Below are 23,993 nucleotides of genomic sequence, written 5' to 3' on the forward strand. Positions count from 1 at the left end.
TGTGATTGAGGCTGAAGCTCATGAGAGAGGCAAAGACCCGTGGGAGATGAGTGCATGCATGTGTGGGAGACCCCCACATGCAGATATTTGAACATCCTCTCACAGAGAGAGTGTAAAGAGAAGAGGGCTTGGAGTAAAGCCTTGTGGGGTGGATCCCTGCATGGGTGGGCATGACAAGGTGAAAGATCTGGCAAAGGTGGCTGAAGAAACCATCAGGCCTGGGACTCCATGTGAAGGGCAGTAGCTTGAAGGTAAAGTAGGGACAAATGAGGGCTCATTTTCAGATGAAGAGACTTGGGTGCATGCAAAAGCAGCAAAGAGGGAGAAGTTAAAGATGAGAGCGAGGGAATGTTTCTGGGGGCATTTTGCTGAAGGCTCCTGGAGGCACAAGGACAGGTTTGGGGCTTGATGTCCAAGGATTTTGAGAGCTGTCTCCTTGTCATTTCTGCAACATTGCCCTCTCGTTCTTGCTACCCTTCCTTTCCTTTCTGGGACACCAGTTTCTCCAGTTTTCCTCCTGTTTGGTTCTTCAGTTAATCACAGTGCAAGATAGCCACCAGGGAGATCCAGCTTGTCCACACCACACATAAATAAACACAGGAGCCATATGGGGCACTCACAAGTGGGGGAATTAGGAAGGGAAAGGCCTCTTGAGCTTAGACTTGGGGGGAGCAAGGGATTCTAATAGGTAGAGTGAGGAGAGTGAGAGCCTTTCAGACATGGTGTGAAGATGGTTTATGTGGAACAGTAAACAGGCCACTTTAGACTAAAAATAAAAGGAGAAGGGAGTGGGGAGGGAATGCCATTTATATAGCACCTACTGTGTGCTAGGCATTGTGCTAAATGCTTTCTAAATAATTATCACATTTGATTTTTACAACCCTGGGGGGTGGATGCTATTGTTATCCCTGTTTTACAGTTGAAGAAACTGAGGCAAACATTAAGTTACATGATCTTTCTATGGTCACACAGCTAATAAGTGCCTGAAGTCACATTTGAACTCAAGTCTTCCTGATTCTAGGATTCATTTGAAGTCAGTCTATAAAGGTAGGCTGGAGTCAGGTTGTGAAAATAAATGCCAGATATTGGTGTTGCTATTTTACCCTAAGGGCTGCGGGAAGCCACTGAAGCTCCTTGACCAAGGGAATGATATAGTCAGACCTACACTGAAGGAAAATAATTTTGGCAGCAGTGTAGGTGATGCACTGGATTGAGAGACCTGAGGCAAGAACACCCATAGGATCTTCTTGGAGTAGTCCAGGCAACAGGTGATAGGAGCCTTTACAGGGTAGTTGTGGAGAAGTTGGAGAGTGGGATTGACAAATTTTGGCAACTGGCTGGTTAAGGGCTGTTCTCTGCTGGTTCTCATCATTCTGTTCTTTTCGGCTAAGCTTTGGTTCCCCCAGGCTCTATCCTTGGCCCTCTCTCTGGTTATTTTATCTTATTTCCATGGGTTCAATGATTATCTCTATGCCTCTGACTCCCAGATCTGTGGCTAGCCTCCAGTTCTCCCCTGAGCCTCAGTCCTACATCTTAAACCATCTGCTGAACACCTCCTGCCCAATGTCCCCCTAATCTCTCAACTCAGTATGTCCCAAATGGAATTTGACCTGCTAGTCTAAACTTCTCCCTTCTCCTAGCTTCCTTATTCCTGTTGATGAGGCAGGATTCAGGCCTCAGAGTCACCTTGGATTGGGCCTGCCTTCTTACTTGTAGCCCCTCTCTCCACTCAGGCAATTGCCAAGTCTTGTTGATTGACTCACCCAGTTCTTGTTCATTTACACAACTATTGTTTTATTAGGTCCTTGATCATTGTGATTATTTGCTGGTTTTATGGTATCTCTGACTGGAAGAGACAAATCATTATCTATTGTACTCTTCCTGAGATCTCAAGATTAGGGATTTATGCCATGGATAGCAAGTGGCAGGGCTTCTAACTTCATATCCAGTGGTCTGAGCTGTCTCTAACTGGTCTCCCTGCTTCTAGATAATCCATCTTCTGCTGCAGAAATAATCTTGCTAGTGTTCATGTAACTCCCCTGTTCAGAAGCCTTATTTCTAGACTAAAACACTGTTAGGGGACCTCTGAACGTGTCATTGTGATTTCCGGCTAACAGAACAAATACCTTCGTCTGACATTCAAAGCCATCCATAATTGGATTCCAGCCTCTCTTTTCTTCTCTCTCTCCTAAATTTAGCCAAATTGAACTGTTCCTTCTTGAAGCCTTCCTTGATTTTCTTTCCCTCCTTTGTCCTAGTATTCCAGGGACACTGTTTACATCCCTTCTTTGTCTTCCTGTTCTATTGTTCTAGTTCTTCTTTCTCCCCACCCCCTCCCCCTTAGAACTGTAGGCCCCATGAAGATGGATCTTCATTTTTTCTTGGCACATATCTTGCCTTGAGGAAAAGTAGGCACTCAGACTATAATACATGTTTATGGAATTTAATCTTATCCTACTGTCTCCTGCCCTGTTGGTGTAGGCCATCCGTCTGAAAAGATGATCAGTGATGGAAAAGAAAGCCCCAGAAATGGCAAAATATTCATAGCAACATTTTTTTTGTAGTCATTCAGAACTGCAAACAGTGTAGATGCCCATCCATTGGGGGATGGCTAAGCAAGTATAGAGTACATGAATGGAATGATAGGATGGTACCACAAAAAAATAAATAAATAAACACCAACAATTCAGGGAAGTGTAGAAAAGGAAGGTATCTTTTTATAGTAAATGTTTTTGAAATATGGTACTTAAGTATAATGACTTTCTAGCGTATACATAGACAGATAATGGTAAGCATGGGATAGCAGTGTGAGTTGGGAATAGCCTCTGTTCAGCCCTCTTCGATGCTCAACCCTGAGTTAATGTATAAAACAAATGGCCTTTCAAGGAGCATGCCTCCAGAAAAAAGTATTTAATGACTTTCAGTCTGAGGGAAAAAAACACATCTATATCTTAGGCTGGTTGAAGGGTAATAATTGAAGAAAACCTTTCCCTATTTGTTCATCCTAGAAAGGATTTAGCCTTTCCCCTTTGTAGTGATCCTACAGTGAAAGGGACAAGAAAAGAGAAGCCTTCTCAGCTTTATTCTTCAATAGGTGCTTAGTTTTGGTCCAGAAAAAACATTTCACAACGAGTATCACTCTTAGCCAGGGGAAGTATTTCCTGGCTGCCTCTGTGAATGGCCCTCTTTCTGGGGTTCCCTTAGCAAGTATTTTTTGAATGAATGAGGGAATAAACAAAGAACTGGGGTGAGAGAGAAAGAACTAGAGTGTATAAAGTACCCAAGACCAAAGTGGAGGGCAGTGGAATTGAAATACGTGGAAGATGAGGGTGAAGGAAGCATGGCATCCAGCCTTTGTTTGAAGAGGGGACACAGACAGACATGCATACTTTTGGGCAGTTGTGATTGTTAGGAAACAGCCCTTCTCCCACCCACGTTGTTCCTAGGGAAAAGCAAAACCGTTCAAAGACTTCTCCTTGGAGGTCAAATAGAAAAGGCCAGCTTCAGTTCTATAGGGGCTCCTTTATTTATTGGATGTTTTTGAAAACCTGAGGGACAATATGGATTATTTAGCTTTTAAGAGTTTTATTAACACTTTTTTTTAAACACCATAGTCATTTCCCCATATACCAATTCTTCCCCCACCAGAGCTATCATTTGTAAGAAAGGAAAACGATTCAGCAGAACCTAAATATCTTTTGGCAATATGTAAAGCATTCTGTACCCAGAGTCCTCCATCTCTTTACCCAGAGGAACAAGTGTGTTTTGGCATCTGTCCTCTAGGACCAAGACTGACCAGCCAATTCCATGTAGGGAAAATTCTGTTCCACAAACATTTATTAAGTGCTCACTGTGCACCAGGGGCTAGAAGTAAAAAGACAAAGTGGACCCCTCTCTCAAGAGTTCTATCCAGGGAATACAACATGGATGGACGCAGAAGTGAATGCAAAGTATGTGCACAGTTCCACAATGTGATTTTAAGAGAAAAAAGCCCTGACTGAGAATCAGACAATCTGCATTTTAGGAGATTTTCAAAGTTTTAAAGTCAAATGTCATCAGTATTTATTGAATGCCTGCTCCTGCAAGGTGCTGCTCTGAACTCTGGGGGGGGGGGTGCAAAGACAGGTGCAACCCCAAAGTTTATAAATGTAAAACCTGAATGCACTGCAGAGTAAATTCTACACTCACCAGGTGGGCAGAAATCAATACACGGCTCAGGAAGGTATTGGTTATAATAGGCCATGTTTATCAAATGCTTTTCAGTTTTCAAAGCATTTCTTTCTGCATTTTGTTAGGAGATGGATGTCAACATGGCTAGCAAGTCTGTAAATGGTTATTTGAGGAAGGAAAAAGAGCACTGACAATTGGTAGAAGTTTACTTGGGGATGAGGTCTCCTGGACTCCAAGTCCTAGGGAGAATTCTGTTTTCCTCTGTAGGGTCACTTAAATCAGAGTGTGCCAACTAATGAATGATACCAAGACTGGCAGTATGCTGGTTGTTTTCCACAACTTCGATATGTGCCCCTAGCCCCTAAGCTTACCATCTGACAATTGCATGTCCTCGTGTTCTAGCAAAAAGAACATTAGATAGAGGGGTCAAGAGTTCTGGTTTCCAGTTCCAAATCTGCTGCTTCCTAGATGTCACTTCCCTTTTCTCATCCTTAGTTTCCTCAGCAAAAGAATATTTTGTTTTCCAGTACCTCAAGGGTCAGTAACTTTAGATTGCTACTCTGCTATACCTTAATACATAGCCTTCCTGAGTTGGGGTGACTGAGAAAATCCTGGTGAAGAGTGTTGGCATCTCAGTCCTTGGGGACTCCAGGCTGAAGCAGTCCATCACTAAGCCTTTCCTGCTTGCGTGGGACTGGCTAGAGCTGGTGTGCTTCTGGCTTGGCCTAGGAGAGTCCAGGGGCCCTTCCATTCTAGGAAGAGGCATCGCAGCATGTTGCTGGTGGCCTTTCCTGCTATACAAAAGGTGGGTAACAATGCTGACATTCCCCCTCTTCACAGTAATCCGAAGGTGCAATGGAAATGGAAGCCAGTAGGATCTGAAGTGAAACTGAATTATGGAGAGACAAGTCAGAAGGCCATGCATGCCTGAAGTTGTGATGATAGCTGGAGTAGATGCTATGGGAAGAGGAGAGAACTGAGATGCTCTTTCTAGCTCTGCCTTCATGGACTCTTTGGCCATAGGTAGAGGGTTGGACAAGCCCAGCATCCCTTAATTGAATTTGGATATGAAACATTTAGGGCTGCAACCCAAAAGGTTGGAAAGCATGGAATACCCACAGAATAAAGATGGGTCAGAGAAATTGTGGGGCAGAATGGAAAAAATGTTAACTATTTTCAAATCATCACTTCATGCTGAATATTTTAGGAGGAAAATTTTGCTGTCATTGAGCATCAGAGTTTGCTGAAAACAGTTTTTGAACTGAGGCTAGGTCATATACAAGGTTCCTTCTCACTTTGCATTCTAGCTGTGATTTCTAAGACCTCCTTCCAACTTTTCTAAGTTAAGATTCTCTTGAACTAAAATTTCAAACTACTCCCTCTTGTGTTATGAATGGGCTCCTGTCAGGTGGTATTCAGTCTTGATTATTTTACTTGGATTCCCTTATCCTTTGGCTACCCAATATGTTTGTAGATGGAGATGTACATGTATGCAGACACTGATTTGTAGAATTTTGTTTGTATTCTTTTTTGTTTTCCATGGAATATACAGGAGGAATCATCTCCCTTTTCCTTATTGGATATTTGCTTGAATTTCCTGACCACTCACCTGGAGAAGTTCTGTTCAGAAAGACAAGATGGAACTTTGTGCCTGCAGGAACCAGGCATGTTCCCTCAAGAAGTGGCTGATAGGCTCCTCCAGACGATGGCCTTCCATGGTAAGACCAAACAGTGTAATATACCCAGTTACCTTCTAGTTAGTGTTGCTATACGTGTAGCTCTTTGGTTTAGAATCGGTGGAAACTAATGTGATATGTTTGGTTGGAATATTAGAGAAGGCAGTAAGTATGATGTGGTAGAAAGAGCTCAAGATTTGGGGTCAGGAAACTGCAATTGACTTTTTTTCTGTCCATTACTAACTGTGGCTGTGGGTGAGACAACCTTGGTAAGTTTGTTTGGACTAGATGACTTCTGAGTTCCCCTCAATCTTTAAACCTGTGATCCTGCGATTCCAGGGGAAAAAAAAGAATTCACTTTCTTCTAGCCAGTTCTGGCACTTTCTGTGTAGTTTGGGATGTTAATACTGGGCCAGCAAGGCCTATAATACTATATTCAGTTCAGCTGTTGGAAGGACGCTGACATATTGGAGCATGCCTTGGGGAAGGGGAGAAGCTTGGAGACTGCCAAATGAAGGCTGGTTGGAGGCATAGAGATGATCAGTCTAGAGAAAATGGAGTGGATATGTGATCTGGAGGGCTGGCACTTGGGTGAAGGGTTGGACTTAGTCTTTATGGCTTTAGAGGCAAGGATTGGGACTAATTAGTGAGCCAGTTTCTGCTTGATGTATAAGGAAAAACTTGTTTACAATGAGAGCTGCTATCCGTGGACTACCTTAGAGGTGAGAGGCATCATTCTTAGAGGTCTTCAGGAGGGAGGGAGTCTGAGTGCCCATTTGTCTGAAGTGTTATAGAAGAATTCTAGTTCAGTTCTGGGATGTACTAGATAACCTTGAAGGACCCAAATGCCCTGTCCAGCTCAGATTTTGTGATTTGAAGGCCTCATAAATTGGCCGGGGCTCTCCACTATTTTGGTTTGAGTAGCCCACCTCTTGACAGAAATAACTTCCCTTCCTTGCACATGGTTTGAAATATACATTTAGAAGTCTGGTGCAAAATGCCATGTTTTCAGTGGAGAGGAGAAGAAGGAGGATGAATGCTATTATGAGAAAACGAACTCCTGCTTTTGATCTTTAAAACTATGGAGGCAAACCTTTTAAATTTATTTCCCAAAATCACTTGGAAGTGGTAAGGGGAAATCCTGACTGCTCAGTCTAAAGTCATAGAAACCAACCTTTGGGAGTCAGCAGACCCATCTGTGATACTGGCTGTGAGTCCAGCGTACAGTATCACCATATGCAGGTCCTTTCTTTCTGACCTTCCATTTCCTCATCTGTTTCCCAGTGTATATGTTGACTTTTTGGGCTCATGGCATTTCATGAACTTTGAATGATCTTTAGGCCAGGAGTGACAGAACAGAAATGGTTAGCAGTGAATAGTGCTACCCCAAGGTGAGTAGTATCTAACTTCTCCCAGTGAGTTGATCCCTTGCCAGAGACATTACATGTGCTGACAGTTTAAAAGAACTGATGGGTGGCATTGCTGAGCTGCAGTCAGCAATCTTGGAGAAATACTGGCAACTGGGAGTGCCATTGCTGCCCAAGGAAAAGCCAATGTTCTCATTTCAGTAAAAGGAAAAGGAAAGATCTTAAACTCCAGAGCAGAGAGCCTGGATTGGTGATATGGGGAGGACCCCAGCCAGACTTCCTGGCCCTGGGCCACACTTGCCCCTGGGCCACACTTGCCCCGTAGACTTGGACCCTCCCTTGAGTACTCAAAGCCTCTCAAGCCTGGTGGATCCTGCCAGAGGCGACACTGTGCTGGTCTTGCCCTGGAGATTTCACAGTTACCTCCACACCAGACTTGAACCTCTAGAGGGGAACCTGTGCAGAAAGGTAAAATTTTCTATTGCAGTATGAAAGGGATTGTTTGTGAGTTCTACAACCAGAAAGCAGTGGTTGGAAAAGGCCCTTATGGCTTCATCAAGAGTGGCTCATGTCACATGAATCTCATTGCTTCTTTTGACGGTGTAACTAGATCAGTAGATCATGAAAGTGCAGTAAAGGTCATGTTAGATTTAGCCAAGCATCTAACAAGGTCTCCTGTATCTTTAATGGAAAAAGTTAGAGGAATAAGAAGTGAATTCAGAACTCATTGAATGATTGCACCACTAGAGTAATTACTAACAGGTTGATGTCATCTCAGAAGGAGGTCTTTATTTAAATACCCCTAGCACTGGGCCCTGTTCTTGTGTTGTTCAGTATTGTTAAGGTAGTGTAATTAAGGTAGTGTAGATGGATGAAATACAGCTAGGAGGGACAGCAAATGTGTTAGACAGCAAGATGCAGAAATTCCACTGAGCAATTTCTTATTGAACATTTGGCTTCTCCCATGAGCAAGGGACTGTGTTGGGGATGGAAAGACAAAACCACAAAACAGGAGCTTACGTTCTGTTGGAGATAAGAAAAGGCCAGCTAATCTGAGAGAGGGAGAGAGAAAGGAGAGGAAAGCAGCTGCAGCCTCAGAGAAGGAGGTAGTGCATGCCAGGTATACAAGCCAGGCCATGGAAGGGGGACTGACATGCTGCAACTGTGGGCTCCATGGAGGGTCAATTCCAGTGAGTGACTGCAGAGGAATCCTGGCTGTATACAGGGCATGTTCTCACTGTAAAGAGAGTGACTTGAGTCAGGAAAACTAGGGTTCGAGCCCTGACTCACCCACTAGGTGGCATCTGGCTCAGGGCAAGTGAAGTGACGGAGGAACTTGGACTCCATCGCCTCCAAGAGGAGCCTACCAGCTCTAAGCAGAGGGTCACCTTCCAGCCTTGACAAGCAGTCATCCTTGTTGGGGCACCAGGAGCCTCCATGTGCACCAGCTCGTTTTCCTATTTTTGTTGAGTAGACCCACAAATGTTGTTTGTTTCTGTGTCTGACACAGAGGCCTTAGTGAGCCCAGAGGATTAACTAATAACTGGAGAGTCTCCATGTATGGATCTCTATGTGTGTACAATGTACACGCACATGCACAGGCTTAAGGAAGTGAGGTGGCGCTGCAGTGGGAAGAGCGCTGGGCCTGGGGTGGCCTCAGATACTGACGAGCTGTGGAAACGTGCACAAGTCACTTTCCTGCTCACTTGGAGGTTGTAAGCACCTGCCTCCCAGGGTTGTTGTAAGGACACAAGTGAGATTTTATTTGTAAAGAGCTTAGCGCAGTGCCTGGCACATAGTAGGTGCTATAGAAATTAGCTGTTATTATCATTGATATGTGCTATAGTAGGTCACATTTTTACGGTGCATTACTATTTACAAGGGGCAGCTAGGGGGTGCCACAGTGCACAGAGCCCTGGGTCTGGAGTCAGGAAGACTCCTCTTTCTGAGTTCAAATCTATCCTCAGGCACTTACTAGCTGTGTGACCCTGGGCAAGTCACGTCACCCTGTCTGCCTCAGTTTCCTCATCTGTAAAATAAGTCAGAGAAGGAAATGGCAAACTTCTCCAGTGTCTCTGCCAGGAAAACCCCAAATGGAATCACAGAGAGTCAGACATGACTGAAAACAACTGAACAACAGCCACAGAAACAGTTTACAAAGCACTGAACTCCCAGTGACCCTGCAAGATCGGCAGTGCCGATATTATTGTGCCCATTTTATAGAGGAGGACATTGAGCTTCTGCGAGAGAAGCTGATTGCCTAAGGTCATGCTGCTGATAGCTGAGCCTTGAAGCCTAGGTGGAGACTGGGAGGGAAGGGAGGGAACCGTGGACATTTACAATATCTGATGATTGTCCCTTTTCCTGGCATTTCCTCTTCTACGTAAATAAGTCAGATTGTTGCACATTTGGCCTCACATTTAATAATTTAATTCTGAAAATATTCATCTATCAGTTTCTAAGCAACTTCAAGGGTAATCTTTTGCATGATTCCCAGATAGTCTCAGTTTCTATAACTGTGCTTCCCAGGCCCTATTTTTAACCTGTGACTCATTCAAACATGTTATTAGTTCTCCTGGTCAGTGACTTATTAATCTCCCAGGAGTTTTCCTGCTCAGGTAGGATGAAATGTTCTGAATGCTGTTTTTTTCTCCCAGGCCTACTCAATGATGGAACTGTAGGAATTTTCCGAGGTGACCAAATGCGCTTGAAGCGAGCTTGTATTCGCAAAGCCAAGATCTCTGCTGTAGCTTTCCGGAAAGCCTTTTGCCATCATAAGCTGGTAGAACTTGATGCCACTGGTGTGAATGCTGACATTACCATCACAGACATCATCAGTGGACTTGGCAGTAACAAATGGATTCAGCAGAATTTACAATGCCTGGTGTTGAACTCACTCACCCTTTCCCTGGAAGATCCTTACGAAAGGTGCTTCAGCCAGCTGTGTGGTCTTCGGGCTTTGAGCATTACTAATGTCCTTTTCTACAATGAAGACCTGGCCGATGTGGCTTCACTGCCTAGGCTAGAGAGTCTGGACATCTCCAACACATCAGTGACAGACATCACTGCTCTGCTCGCCTGTAAAGATCGCCTCAAGTCCCTGACCATGCACCACCTAAAGTGCTTAAAGATGACCACCACTCAGATCCTGGATGTGATCAGAGAGCTCGGGCACCTGAGCCACCTGGACATTTCTGATGATAAGCAGTTCACCTCTGACATAGCTCTTCGTCTCCTAGAGCAGAAGGACATTCTGCCCAATCTTGTGTCCTTGGACATTTCTGGGAGGAAGCATGTGACCGACAAAGCTGTGGAAGCCTTTATCCAGCAGCGGCCTACTATGCAGTTTGTAGGCTTGTTGGCCACTGATGCCGGCTACTCAGAGTTCCTCACTGGCGAAGGCCATTTGAAGGTTAGCACATTTTACAAAATTATTTCAACTTGGGGGCACCAAAATAGTAGTAGAAGTGCTAGCTCGAAGGAGAGCAGGAGCTAGTGTTGGGAGTAACATTCAGGGGCATATGTTGTTAGCATTTTTAGTCTACTTTCTGTAAAACCCTGCAAGGAAGATATTACAGAAATTATTGTCTCCATTTGGAAACTAGGCTCCGAGGAACATCTACTATGTGTCGGGTCCTCTGCTAAGTGCTGGGGACACCAACTCAAAAGAAGAGGTGATTCATGGTTTTCCAGGTACACGTGCTTGCTACTGGTGTACTCAGAGCCTTACCGTGCCCACAGAGAGAGGCTTAGGATTCCCTTTGGTCAGAATAGTTCCTCTCATTCCATGTGATATGGGACATAAGCTTCCTGATGTAGCAGAAAGAGCACTAGATTCCTAGCAGAGACCCTGCATTTAATGCCTGACTCCTTCTACCTTATGACCTTGAAAGCTGCTTCAGCACTTTGAATTTCACTTCCTGGGGTTTGGCCTACCTGGTCTCTATAGCCCTTCTGGATCTGAATGTTGTGATCCTACTAAGTGATGGATCCAGCCTTGCATGGGTATTACAACTTCAAATCTAGCATTCCTTCCACTAAGACTTGGCAGCCACAGCCAGCCTTTCTGCCCCAAACCACGTATAAACCCCATTTTTTCCTGAAGGAGCCAGGAAAATACTTTTTCATTTATTGAACACCTGTGGGGATACAAGAGCAGTAAAACAATAATATCTAACACTTATATAGAGCTTTAAAGTTTGTAAAAACCCTTCTTAGATTCTCATTTGAGCTCCACAACAACTCACTGATACAAGTAATATAGGCAGTATACCCATTTTTTAGACAAAGAAAATAAGGGGTATGTGTAAAGGGGTCAAATAATTTGCTTGCAGTCACAGACCTGGTAAGCATTAGAGGCAGAATTTGAACCCAGTTCCTTCCTGGCTCCAAGTCGAGAGCTCCTTTTAATTGTTTTGGTATACCTTCCTCTGAGATTAAGTCCATGCCTCCAAAGAGCTGTTGATCTCATGATCATAACTAAGATATTAAAAAGTGGATGGTGCAGATCAGTAAATGGGTGCTTAAGAAATTCTTGGCATGTTGGTGATGAGTGGTCAGTTCAGCTACTTGTGGTGGTGCTGGACCAGTCACTTCATTGATCTGGACCTCAGCTATAAAATGAAGACATTGGACATTTCTCTCATGTCCTTTTTAGTTTTAGATATTGTAGAAGCCCATTAGATTCAGAGCAGGTCCTCACTGCTGCCCTTGGAGGGGGTCAGGGAGGAAGTGGGACTTGAGTTGGTCTAGAGAGGGAAGTTAAAGGAGGGAAGCTGCCATCAGTGATACAGGACAAGGAGGGGATTTGGAGGGAAGGGGCCTTTAAGGCCTCACTTCAGTGCTAAGATTATAATAAAAACCATTTATTAAACTTGTACAAAAGAAAGGCAGAAACATGGTCCCCACCCTTCAAGGAGTTCATATACTGACGGGGAAACATTAAAATAACCGGGTACATTCAAGATGTATACAGGATAGAAAGTGATCTCAGAGGGAAGGCACTAGCAGCAGAGGCACCAGGAAAAGGTTCCTGCAGAAAGAAGGTAGAATTTAACGCCATTCTGAAGAAATCTAGGGAAGCCAAGAGACAGGGGTGAGAAATGAGAGCATTCCTGGTGTGAGGGACAGACCAGTGTTAAGGCTGGGGGGTGGGGGGTTTGGGAGGGAGACACACGGATCCTTCCCTGGGGAAGAACGGGAAATAAGCCATTGCAGTAGAGACGATGGAGAGTACATGGAAGGGAGGAAAACTAGAGAAGATTGGAAAGGTATGGAGGAACCAGATTATAGAAGACTTGAAAGAGTTTGTAGTCAATTCTGGAGGTCAGTTTGAGGAGGGAAGTGACATGACATGGTGAGAGCTACAATTGAGGAAGACCCAGTCTGACAACTAAGCAGAGGATGGATTGGAGCGAAGTGAGATATGAGTCAGAGATCCATCAGATAAAAGTCCCGTGGTCTTGGAGGACTGAGCTAAGTGGGAGCTGCGCGCATGCAGGGAAGTGAACGCACACAAGGGATGTTGTGGAAAGGTAGAAATGACAAGATCTGGTGCTGACTTGGAAACAGGGGATGAAGAAAAATGAGGAGTCAGGGATGAGGTTTTGAGCTTGGAGGGCTGGGGATACCCTCAGGGAATGACAGTGAGTTCTGCTTTGAACATATGCTATTGGACATCCATTGAGATGTCCAGAGGGTAGTTGGAGATTCAGTACTGCGGCTCAGGAGACACTCTAGAGCTTGTTATAGACATAGAGGAATCATCAGCATAGAGATGAAAGTGGGTTACCAAGTGAGATCGTATAGAGGAGGAATAGACAGACTCGCAAGGGATGCCCATGGTCTGGAGATGTGACCTAGCTGAAGATCCAGCTGAAGCTACTAAGAAAGAGATAGCTAAGGGGAGGTCAAGGGAGCAAGGCCAGCATACCTTGAGAGGAAAGATTACTTGGGAGGTCATTAGCTGTGTCAGATGTAGGGAATGGGATGACATGAGGGATGTGGGAGATTGAAAAAAAAAGTTGTGAACCAGAGACTGGATCTCCAGGCCTGTGATGCCTTCTCAGGCAGAGACTGCATGAAGTATTGGGTTCCTATTCTTAGGTCTTGGTTGCTTCCTCTTTGAACCCATAGAACTCAAAAGGATTTAAGTGACCTGGTAAAGCTGAAACCTAAGCACATTTTCTATCATCCCTTTGTGAAAGGCATTGCTTTCACAGGTTTAAAACTGTTTGCATTTGATCCCAGATGAAGAAAGCTGCAATGTCTGGTACTAACACATTTCATGCCTCTGGAAGTAAGTGATTTTTAGTGCATCCTGTGTACACTCATTGTCCCCCGCTTTTGCAAAGAAGGGAGGAAGATGTGGGTCTTAGAGCTCCATTTTTGGCCCCCACTTGGTCATTGTAATTTTGTAGCGTTTCACCTCCTTTTTTTCATCAAGCATTAAATAAGCATCTGCTCTACGTAACATGTGTTGGGACTGGTATGGAAGTAAATAAGACTAAATCTTTGACTTCAAGGAGAAAGCAGTCTGTGTCCCATGCTTTGAATTCTTGTGGGTTTAAGGGTTTATTAGTCCAAATTTATTTTTCTGACTACCCATTGAACAGTTTTAACATGGAAAAAATGGCAGTTTAAAATGTTTTCACTTCTTGGTTTTTGTACATTTTGGTTTATGAAATGCTGCTAGAATTGGGGCTTTTACATTTCTTTCTCCCACCAGTTTCTTTTTTTAACACAATTGAAGAACCTTCAGAATTCCTATTCATGTTATCACAGGCTTCCCCCATCCCAGGTTTCCACCTTGTCAAGTCCAGCTCCCCAGATGTTCATCTGATCCAGTTTCCATTACTTTCTCAGTCCTCACTGAGACCTTACTCTGGCAACCAAGATGGTGAGGTGACTTGAAACCAAGGCATATGAGAATGGATTCAAAGAACTTAGAATGTTAAGCCTGCCAAAGAGAAGTTAGGAGGACATGCCAGTTCTCTTCAGATAGCTGCATCTCCATTTTAAGCAGCTAGGTGACACCATAGTGCACAGAGTACTGGGCCTAGATAGAGTCAAAAAGACCTGAGTTCAAATTTGACCTCAGATACTTACTAGGTGTGACCTGAGCAAGTCACTTCACCCTGTTTGCCTCAGTTTCCTCATCTGTAAAATGAGCTGGTGAAGGAAATGGCAAACACTCCACTATCTTTGCCAGGAAAATTCCAAATGGGGTCACAGAATCTGAAACACCTGAATAGCAACGAACTTCATATTAGGAAGTGATTAGAAGTATTCTCTTTGACCCTGGATTGGATTTGGATGAGTAGGAATAGAGTGAAGAATTACACCGAGACAGATCTCATCTGAGTATCAGGAGGTATTTCCTCATAATAAACCTTATGCATAAAGGGATAGGCTAGCTCAGGAAGTGGGAAGGAGCAGGAGGCTTCTCGTCCCTGCGTTCTTCTGGGTCTTCAGGCCAGAGGCTGCATGACTCTTGGGATGTCACAGAGGGGCTTCAGACTTCAGATGGAAATTGCACCTGGATGATCTCAAAGGTCCTTTCCCAGTCAGCGTTTCTCTTGCTTCTGGAATGGACTTTGCCTACCCAGACTCTAAAAGAAGATCTCAGTGATCCTGCCATTGAATAGCAAACTCAAAAGAGAGCTCTCTGATAAAGCAAAGAAACAGTAGATATTTATGTATAGCATGTTTTTCTTAGATTGTAAGCTCCCTGGGTGCACAGACAACACATCTTTTAAATTATCTGCAAAACTCAGTGCATCCAAACTTGTAATGTAGCATGGTAATGATTGAAATTGATAATAGGCTGAATTGCGTTATATGTAGTTTACTGTTCACCTACCTTCCCCACCTGGACCAGGACCCTCCATCCCTGACCTGAGACCTGAACTTCCACACCAGAGTTTTCAGAATCTAGGCCCCAGACCATGGGGAAAATTTCCCCTCATTTTGAACTCCTGTATGACTCAGCCAACTTAAGTGGTGACTGAGTATATATAGACGAGCCCACTTATCCCGCTATCTGCTGACTGACCGAGACCTCAAACTGTCCCATCTGCCTCTTATGCCCACTTTCTTTTTACCTCCCCAGAACAAACTCCCCTCCCTCGTTACCATTTCCCTGTAAGTGTTGTCTTCCCCTATTAATAGAAAACTCTGGAGATAAGGCCTGTTGCTTTTTAAAATACGTGCACAGTGCCAGCTGTGATACAAGATTGCTGAGAGCAGTCACTCAGTAACAAACGCTTTTTCATTCATTCACTCCTGTTTTAGACAAAGACGACACTCAGGATCAAGCAGATCTAGTAATTTCCCATGGCCACACCCAATGGGACACTCAGGTCCAAGCCCAGCCTTCTTCCCATTGCCTCTGCTTGTTGAACAAAACAAGGAAAAGGAGTTTTGTCTGGAATCTTTCAAAGAAACAGGGATTTCCTCAGTATGGATTTTCCCTCTACCAGAATAGATCACAACCTCCCCAGCCCTTAGGAGATAATTTTATGAGTTATACTGACCAGAAAAGTTCTTTCTCTGCTAATACTCAATCACTCCAAACTTTGTGGACCCTGGAACAGTCACCAGTCACTGATCCTGTGCTTGGAGCCTTGTCAGCTTGGCAGAGTGTATGAGATCCTCTTCGAAGTGCACAGCTCACTTCTGTGTGATAGGGAAGCATGGGGGAGGGGACAGCTTTCTTAAATCTATCAAAGGATATGTAAAAGTTCCTCAGCTAACCGAGGTGCAAGAACATTGGCAGTGCCTCCTCCAGCATGATCATCAGCTTTCTCCTTTCATTAGAGCCAGCCACTTGTCTGGATTTTGTAGAGAGGCTTACTTTCCAGGTTTAGGTTGGACTCAGGGCTTCTGAAATCCCTTCCAGGTTGAGATCTTGTGGTTCTTTTATAACTGGCTGTCACATCATTTTCCTGATTGACTGTATCACACTGGAAACATTACTGGAACTTGTATGGCCAGGTTGATCAGTGTAGTTTTGTGGAACCCACTGATAACAAAAAAAATACAAACAAAATTTTCTGTCCCATTTAGAAGATGATAAAGCCTTAATGAAGTTTCCTCTTCTGTATCACAAGAGAGTTAACTAGATGATCGTTCATGTCCCTCACCTCCTATTTCACCAGCCTTCTTTAGTCCCTTCCCTCTGCCTCAGCCACACTAAGGGTGGCACCTCTACTGTTCCCCACTCCGATCCCAGCTTCCTCTCATTCTTCATCTCCCTGCGCTTCACCCCTCTGTACCTCTTGTTTGCCTTCATCAAGATCCAGCTCCTTCCTCCACTCCTCAACACTTTCTTGTCCCTCACCCCTGCTCTGACCTCACATTTCCTCCCTCTCCAACCTCAACTCCAAGTAATGGGCGATTTCAGCTCTGCACTCCCTCCTCTGCTTTTCAGTCCTATACATCCTCTGAGTAGGTACATTGCCAGTTTGTGTTATCCAACTGCGACTGGGCTCTTCCGCAGCCAAGCCGTCCTTTCATTCTCCACAACCTCATCTCCCCTAAAGTCCCCCATGCCGCTTCTCTCTTCCCTGTGGACCTTGCCTTTGACTTTACTGAGAAAGTTGGGCTCTCTCTTCATCTCAAAGCCCCATGACTTCATGGCCCACTCTCTTCCCTGCCCCCATCTCTGACAGAAGTGCCCCTTCCTTCTCCACCTGCACTGGATTCCACACTCTCCCATTTCTCCCAATTGGGTGCTTCTGTTGTAATCCCTTGTGCCTGCAGTGCACCTCCTCCTTACCTCTGCCTCACACACATTCTACACACACATAACAGAGAGGACGAAAAGCCATCCCCAAATAATAGACAGGTGATCAAAAGGTAGGAACAAATGGTTCTCAAAAGAATTGCAAACTTCTAACGAGTACATGTGAAAGTGTTCCAGATCACCAATAATAACAAAAACACAAAAGTCCAAATGATAGTTTTGAAACAACAAATGTTTTACCCAGCACACTAGCAGATTGACAATGATGACAAAAGATGGGAATAGTAAGCGTTGGAGGAGTTGTAGGAAGATCAGCCTCCTAACTCCTTGTTGGTGGAGCTGTGTATTATTATGAGCATTTTGGAAAACAATATAGAACTATGCAAATAAAGTGATTAAGCCGTCCTTGGCCCAGAGATCCCACTGCTAGGCGTATGCCCCTAGGAGATCTTATAAGGTCAGTTAAGGAGGAAGGCCCCATGGACACCAAACTACTTATGCAGCACTTCGGTGGTAGTAAAGAACTGGAAATGAAGGTAGATGGCCATCTGTGGAGGAATGGACAAACAAAGTGTGATGGGGACCAAGTATAATGGGAAATCACTGAACTGTTAGAATCAAGGGTTGGAGGTACAAAGAGTCATGGACTAATACAATGTGAAGTCAACTGAACCAGGAATACCAAAGGAACAGCAATGAGAACACAGAGTGAACGCAAAGAGCAAACAAAGCAAGCTCACGTAAGCATGGTGCGTCCCAAATAAGAACCCAGAGGAGGCCCATCCCCAGCCATACACAGCACAGCTGTGGGACAGTGCATAGATCTTTAGGCTTTGTTCAGTGTACTTAACAGTTTTGCTTATTGTTTTTCTTTTCTTCTTAAAAAATATTCTTTATAACATGGAATGAATCTCAGGGACAGGAGAAGAGGAAAGACATGGGGAAAATTTAGGGGATGTAAAAATGAAGGATCTTGGCATCATCTTCTACTTGAAGCCTTTTGTTATCCTCCCAAATACTGTTTCCCTCCCTCCCAAACTAACCTCTGTTTATCAGCTTTGCATATATTCAGTCTTTGTACTTGTATCTCTAGTGCCTGGCACATAGTTGGCTTGCTGGGTAGATTGACAACTCCATGGCACAGTGTATCGGGACCCAGTTCTACCTTTTCTTAGCTTCTCTCTACCTCCTAACCTTTTGAGTACACCCTTTTTCTCATCCCTAGTCCTTCCAGATGAGTTTACTCAGTTCCTATTTTTCTCTTATTTGCTTGTTTGTTACATTTTGAGCTCTGAGTTGTTTCGCTCCTTCCCTCCCAAACCTGCTATTGTAAGAGGCCAGCATTTGGTAGAGATCTATCTGTGGAACCATATAATACTTCCATAGCATCTTCCTTCACAGATCCTTTGTAGTTGATTTGATTGGTCATATTGGTCATTCACAGTTACTCTTCAAACAATATTAATGTTACTGTACAATGTTCTCTTGGTTCTCCTTGTTTCACTCTGTATTATTTTCTGCAAGTTCCCATTTTTCAGTGGGCATGATGCCGTTCCTCCACCATAGCATCCTGCCTTCACCATGGTTCTGAAGTCGTCTTACATGGTGGTTTACCTTTCCATCATTACAGTCATTGTGTAAACCACCCTCCTGTTTCTGCTTGCTTTGCTCTCTGTCTGTTCATTCATGTTTTTAGATGTGCCTAACTTGGGCAGTTTTTTATGAGAGTTAGAAAACCTTGTGGTCTTACAGATTGTAGAGCAGTGTCCAGACGCAGAGAGTCACATACCTGATGGGAGGCCAGGTGTGGAACAAGTTTGTTCTGGGGAGTACCTGGGATGGGTTGGTCAGATGTGGAAATAGCATGTTTCAAAATTTGGAAGACATATTCTGGAGCTGAGAGAACATGGTGTTCTAACCTTGTTTATTTTGGTTTTTTGAACAAAAATGACTTTGTTTTAAAGGTATCAGGAGAAGCTAATGAGACTCAGATTTCAGAAGCATTGAAGAGATACAGCGAGAGGGCCTTCTTTGTCCGGGAAGCCCTCTTTCACCTCTTCAGCCTGACCCATGTCATGGAGAAAACAAAGCCTGAGATATTAAAGGTAAAGTTGAAACAGCTTCCTCTCATGACAGTTTTCCAGATGAGAAAGCCAAGTCCAGGACTTAGCCTTGGCTTTCTGCCTCTAGTTCTATTCTGCTGTATTGGTTGAGACAGATTCTAGAAATCAGTGGGAGAATGATCTCAAGGGATGTTCTTGCTTAGTGATTATGGGAAGGGGATCCAGCTGGGATGAACTGCTGGATTAAAACCCTTTCACCTTAGACTTTTTTTTAGTGGCAGCAACAGCTTCCCTGAATGGTCAGTAGGAGTGTTGAAAGGGCCTTGAGGGTCAGATTCAGTGCCCATTCATCACCAGTGTCAGCTCCAAGAGATAAGTTGGGGTGGTCACAGCTGGTGCCTTCTCTGATGCTCTGGGAGCCACTGCTCCCAACATGCCTGAATTCCAGGAAGGGCTTTTTTCATTTCAGCTGGTGGTCATTGGAATGAGGAACCACCCCATGAACTTGCCAGTCCAGCTGGCAGCGAGTGCGTGTGTGTTTAACTTGACCAAGCAGGATTTAGCCGTGGGAATGCCCGTGCGACTCCTGGCCGACGTGACCCACCTGCTGCTCAAGGCCATGGAGCACTTCCCTAACCACCAGCAGGTAACTGACGTCAGCCCCATGTGCAGACTGGGCTTTGGGGCAGGTAGTCAATGGCAGCTGTAGAAACCTAGAACCCAAGTGATCTAGAGCAGCCGGTTGGTGTTGTGGCCAGAGGGGCCTCCCTCTGAGAGCCGCTGACTGACTGCATGACTCCGGGGGAGTCACTTGGCCGCTCAGTGCCCTTGAAGCCCTTCAAGATGCAAAGCAGCAAGAACCATGCTGGCCTGCATTGATTGGGGGTATTCACCAGAGAGCTTTCTGGGCCAGTGAAGCCACAAGTTTCATCCCTGACCCCTATTCCCCAGCACCTGGCACATAATGGGCACTGAATCCTTGGCGAATTAGAGTGGCTTGTTGGAGCCCAAGTGTAGAACTTTGCTCTTCTCTCTGCTCCATTTTCTTATGCTTTTTATCTTTCTGTATCTCTTCTGAATGAATCATACCTTTTGGAGACAAATGCCAGCCACTGGTCCCATCCTACCAAGCCCAGCCTTCCATTAAGATCTCCAGTGTTGGTCCCCTTCCCACCCTTTGGGCTTTTGTGTAGAGGTGTGGGTATGGGTTGTATTGTCTCTTGTGAATTACTGGGCCTCTCCTTCTCCTGTTGTACCTGCTACTCTGCATCAGAACTGACATATTTATCATTTTGAGGTACCTACATAATCTTGAAGTACCTACATTATCAAATAATATCAGTTATTTGATTTTTTTCTTAATGAGGAAATGGGTTCGGAAAGGTTGAGTTACCTGCCTTTGACCACACAGCTCAGGAATCTCAGAAATGAGATTTGACCCTAGATTTCTCCTGAATTCAAATCCAGTGTTTTCTCACTAGTCTACATGGCCTTTCTCTTCAAGCAACTCTCCCCTTCTTCCTATAATTTCTGTTGGAAGTGTTCTTAATTAGATTTTCCATACTCCAAACCAGTATGTTTCACTAGCCTTTCTTAGGTGATGTTAGTTCTCCTTTATGAAGATCCTGGCTGTCATTCTTGTACTTTAGCTGGGGTGCCCGGAGCCAGCTTGGGCTCAGTCCTCTTTTCATTTCCTCAGATCTGCCTTTCTGCTCCAGCTCTCCCTCCCCTTCATTTAGTAGAGGGCGTCAGATGTCACTGAGGCCCCATGGCTTTCCATTTGGGACCTTGGGCTTCTGCCGCCTCCTAGGACTTTGAGATTGCTTTCTGTTGGTAATGACGAGCTCTACGTATCACCAAACTGACTGACATTACAGCCTGTATGCCCTAATTTCCTGACTCTACCCACACCTTTAAAACACATACAGGCACTCCAGGGAATAGTGTTCCCCAGAGGACCACATATTCTGCTCATAATTACTTCCTCTTAGAGTCCTAAGATCACAGATGAGACATTCTGAGCCAGCTCTTCAAGCCGCCTACCCCCCACTTTCCATGGAAGAAGACTGAGGCCCAAGCAGGATAATTGACTTCTCCAAGCTTAGTCAGCCAACTAGCATTGATTAGGCACCTATTGGACTCCAGGCGCTGTGCCACACAAGGTCAGTGAGGTCACAAATAGAGCTGGGGTTCCAGCACGTCCTTGTGAGTTTTCTGATAGGACTTGGCTTTCTCAGCCACTTCTTTCTTGTGGATGACCCTGGAGACGAGGTGACCCATTCTCTGGCTTACGTTTCATTTTTGTCTCTTCTTTGAGCAAGAAATTTCCCTCCAGGAAATTACTGAAACCAGCCTTTTCAGCTGCTGAGCATTGGTCTCCAAGATGACATTTTGCCCCCCCACTCCATAAATGGCCATATTTGGGCACAGAAGCCCAGCCGAGTCATTCACTGCTCTGTCATAAGTCTTGCTTTGTCCATGCATTGTTCACCTTCCTTCCCCTCTGCTAACTCTACCTGTCTGAATCTCAGGTGAAGGAGAGTGTGAGTTAGAAGGTAACATTCAGCTCTACTTTTTGGGTCACATCATTCAGGGACTGTCTCTGAGAGCACTCTCTCAGGCAACTCTGGTCAGGGTCAGCTTGCCTTCTAAAAGCAGCTAGAATGACATGGTTGTGGGACCAGACATGGTGCTGTGTGGATGCTTTGCCACATTTGACATGACTCCCAAGCTCCCTTACTCGATAGGGGCAGGCTTTCTGCTTTGACGAGTTAGAAAAGAGGAAGGCCTATTCAGTAATCCATAGCCTTTTCAGCTCACACTTACTCCTCAAGCAGATGTGACTTTGTGCCCTAAGCCTTCTTCTCTTCTCTCTCTGTACACTTGATGGCCTCATCGACTCTTGCCATCTCTCTGCTAATGACTCTCAAGCCTACCTTTCCAGCCCCAATCTTACACTCGGCATATCCCAAACTGACACATCTTTCCCCTTAAAACCTCTCCCCCGTTCTAAATCTCTGTATTACTGTTGAGGGCACCACCATCCTCCCAGTCCTAGAGCCCCACTTGACTCCTCCTTTACTCCAATATCTGGGATTCCTGCACTAGGGAGCAATTGATGTCTGGCATGTAGCAGGAGAGTAGCAGGGACTGAACCAGTTTTGGCTTGGAGTGCAGGGGAACAAGACAAGACAAGGCTGGCAAGAAAAGGCAGGGCCTTGAATGCCAGGACACTGACTTTGAAAGAACACACACAGCTCTGGGCCTGTCAGAGCACACCAACACTCCTCCTTGAGTGCTTTCTGATGACAAAGCACTTGTGTTCCCAGCAGCTCTGGCAACTGACCTTTCTCTCTGCTCATACAGCCGTTGCCTAAGGTCAAGCCTTTCCCCCTTTCTCCTGGAACGTCACAGTCACCACCAGTTAGTCTCCTCTGTCAGGACTCCCTCTGCTCAGCTGCCAAAGTGACTTCCCTAAAGCACTGACCTGCCAGTGTCTTAGCCCTGCTCAGTAAACTCCAGTGGCTCCCTGTACTTCTCCATAAACTAGATTCTTCTGCTGATTTCTAAAGTCCTTCACCACCTGGCTCCTTTCTGCCTTTCCCTCCCCATTGGATATCATTCCCCTCCATTCTCTCTGCCTTCCAGTCAGACTGGCCTTCTTGTCATTCTTCATACCTGCCATTACTGTCTCTGTGCCTTCCTTCTCCGACCTCTGCCTGAAATGCACTCCTTCCTTCCTTCAACCCTGAAAAATCCTTGATTTTTTTCAAGACAACCCTCCTCCAGGAATCTTTTCCTGGTTTGGGCCTCCTGCATCAAACTGCCTTTTGTTCATTTTGTCTATATTCCGTCCATACTCATGTGTGTTGTATAGTGTTTCTCCAGGTAAACTGGAAGCTCCTTGAGGCCAAGAACTGTGTGCCTTTTGTCTTTGTATCAGCACCTAGTACTGGGCTTGTCACCCAGAGTGAACTTAATTAATGCTGGTTGAATGATTTCCCTTAATTAGCTCCTCTGTGAGATCAGTAATCTGAGCATTAATTCTTTAGGTCAGACCCCACAGGACAGGGCTAAGACTTGTATGCTAACCAGGAGGGGAGAAAGAAGGGTTGGGAAATGGTATAAAAATGTGTTGGAAAGACTTGGCCTCTTCCTGAAGAGAGGGGGCCTTTCTGGGATTGGTTTGTTGTAAATCATTTTTAAAGTTATTTTATCCAGGTTTTTTTCTCTTTGACTTGACAGCTACAGAAAAATTGTCTTCTTTCACTGTGCAGTGACCGGATCCTCCAAGATGTTCCGTTTAACAGGCAAGTGAGGCCCTAGCAGTAAGCGTTCTCCCTTGGCCCTAGGGCATCACCTCTCTGTCCTCTCTGTGGGCTTAGCCTCATTTTGACATGGCATTGTGCCCAGAGTCATTCACTGGTTCAGCCTCTACTTGGCTCCCCTTTTGTATAATGGATACACCATACTCTGAGCTCTGTGGGGAGATACAGAAGTAGGGTGCATCCACAACTGATAGCAGCTCATCACACTTCCTCATCTTTGAGATAAAGAAGCCCTTGTGGGGCATACTTGCCCCAGAACCATGGCTCTGCCCTCACATATGTCACAGGCTAGTAGAAAGTGTGAGCATAAATGGCCTCAGATCAGAACAGATTAAGTGTTTAATACAAGTAGAAAGTGCTTGATATCCAGCTCTGGTTCTTTTCTAGAGCAGTTTTAGGGCTACAACAACCCTGTGAGGCAAGTAACACAGGGAATATCCTCATTTTACAGATGAGGAAACTGAAGCTCAAAGAGGTTAAGCAGTGTTTCCAAAGTCACTCAGAGAGTCAGTGCATCAGCCAGAGCCCTTCCCTCAACATTCTGTACTACTTTCCCTTCTGTGCCCTGGATGATGCAGAAATTCCCTCTTCTTGCCTGCCTCTAAGTTACTCCTTCACTTCTCATAACTGGAGTTGACATCATA

The 23,993-nt window shown here is 44.9% G+C and overlaps 1 protein-coding gene across 3 annotated transcripts in view; it reads left to right on the top strand.

The window, feature by feature from the left end:
- ZYG11B (zyg-11 family member B, cell cycle regulator) overlaps positions 1 to 23,993 on the top strand; it is a 63,936-nt gene that overhangs the window by 17,958 nt on the left and 21,985 nt on the right. For all 3 annotated transcript variants that reach the window (XM_072649479.1, XM_072649477.1, XM_072649478.1), the window contains 5 exons: positions 5,723 to 5,888; positions 9,871 to 10,625; positions 18,923 to 19,063; positions 19,491 to 19,667; positions 23,267 to 23,331. In XM_072649479.1, coding sequence (XP_072505580.1) covers positions 5,837 to 5,888; positions 9,871 to 10,625; positions 18,923 to 19,063; positions 19,491 to 19,667; positions 23,267 to 23,331 — 1,190 coding nt within the window. In that variant the 5' untranslated portion in view covers positions 5,723 to 5,836. The remainder of the gene's footprint in view (positions 1 to 5,722; positions 5,889 to 9,870; positions 10,626 to 18,922; positions 19,064 to 19,490; positions 19,668 to 23,266; positions 23,332 to 23,993) is intronic.

This window comes from Notamacropus eugenii, chromosome 2 (assembly GCF_028372415.1).
Source record: "Notamacropus eugenii isolate mMacEug1 chromosome 2, mMacEug1.pri_v2, whole genome shotgun sequence".
In the NCBI taxonomy this organism is placed as follows: Eukaryota; Metazoa; Chordata; class Mammalia; order Diprotodontia; family Macropodidae; genus Notamacropus; species Notamacropus eugenii.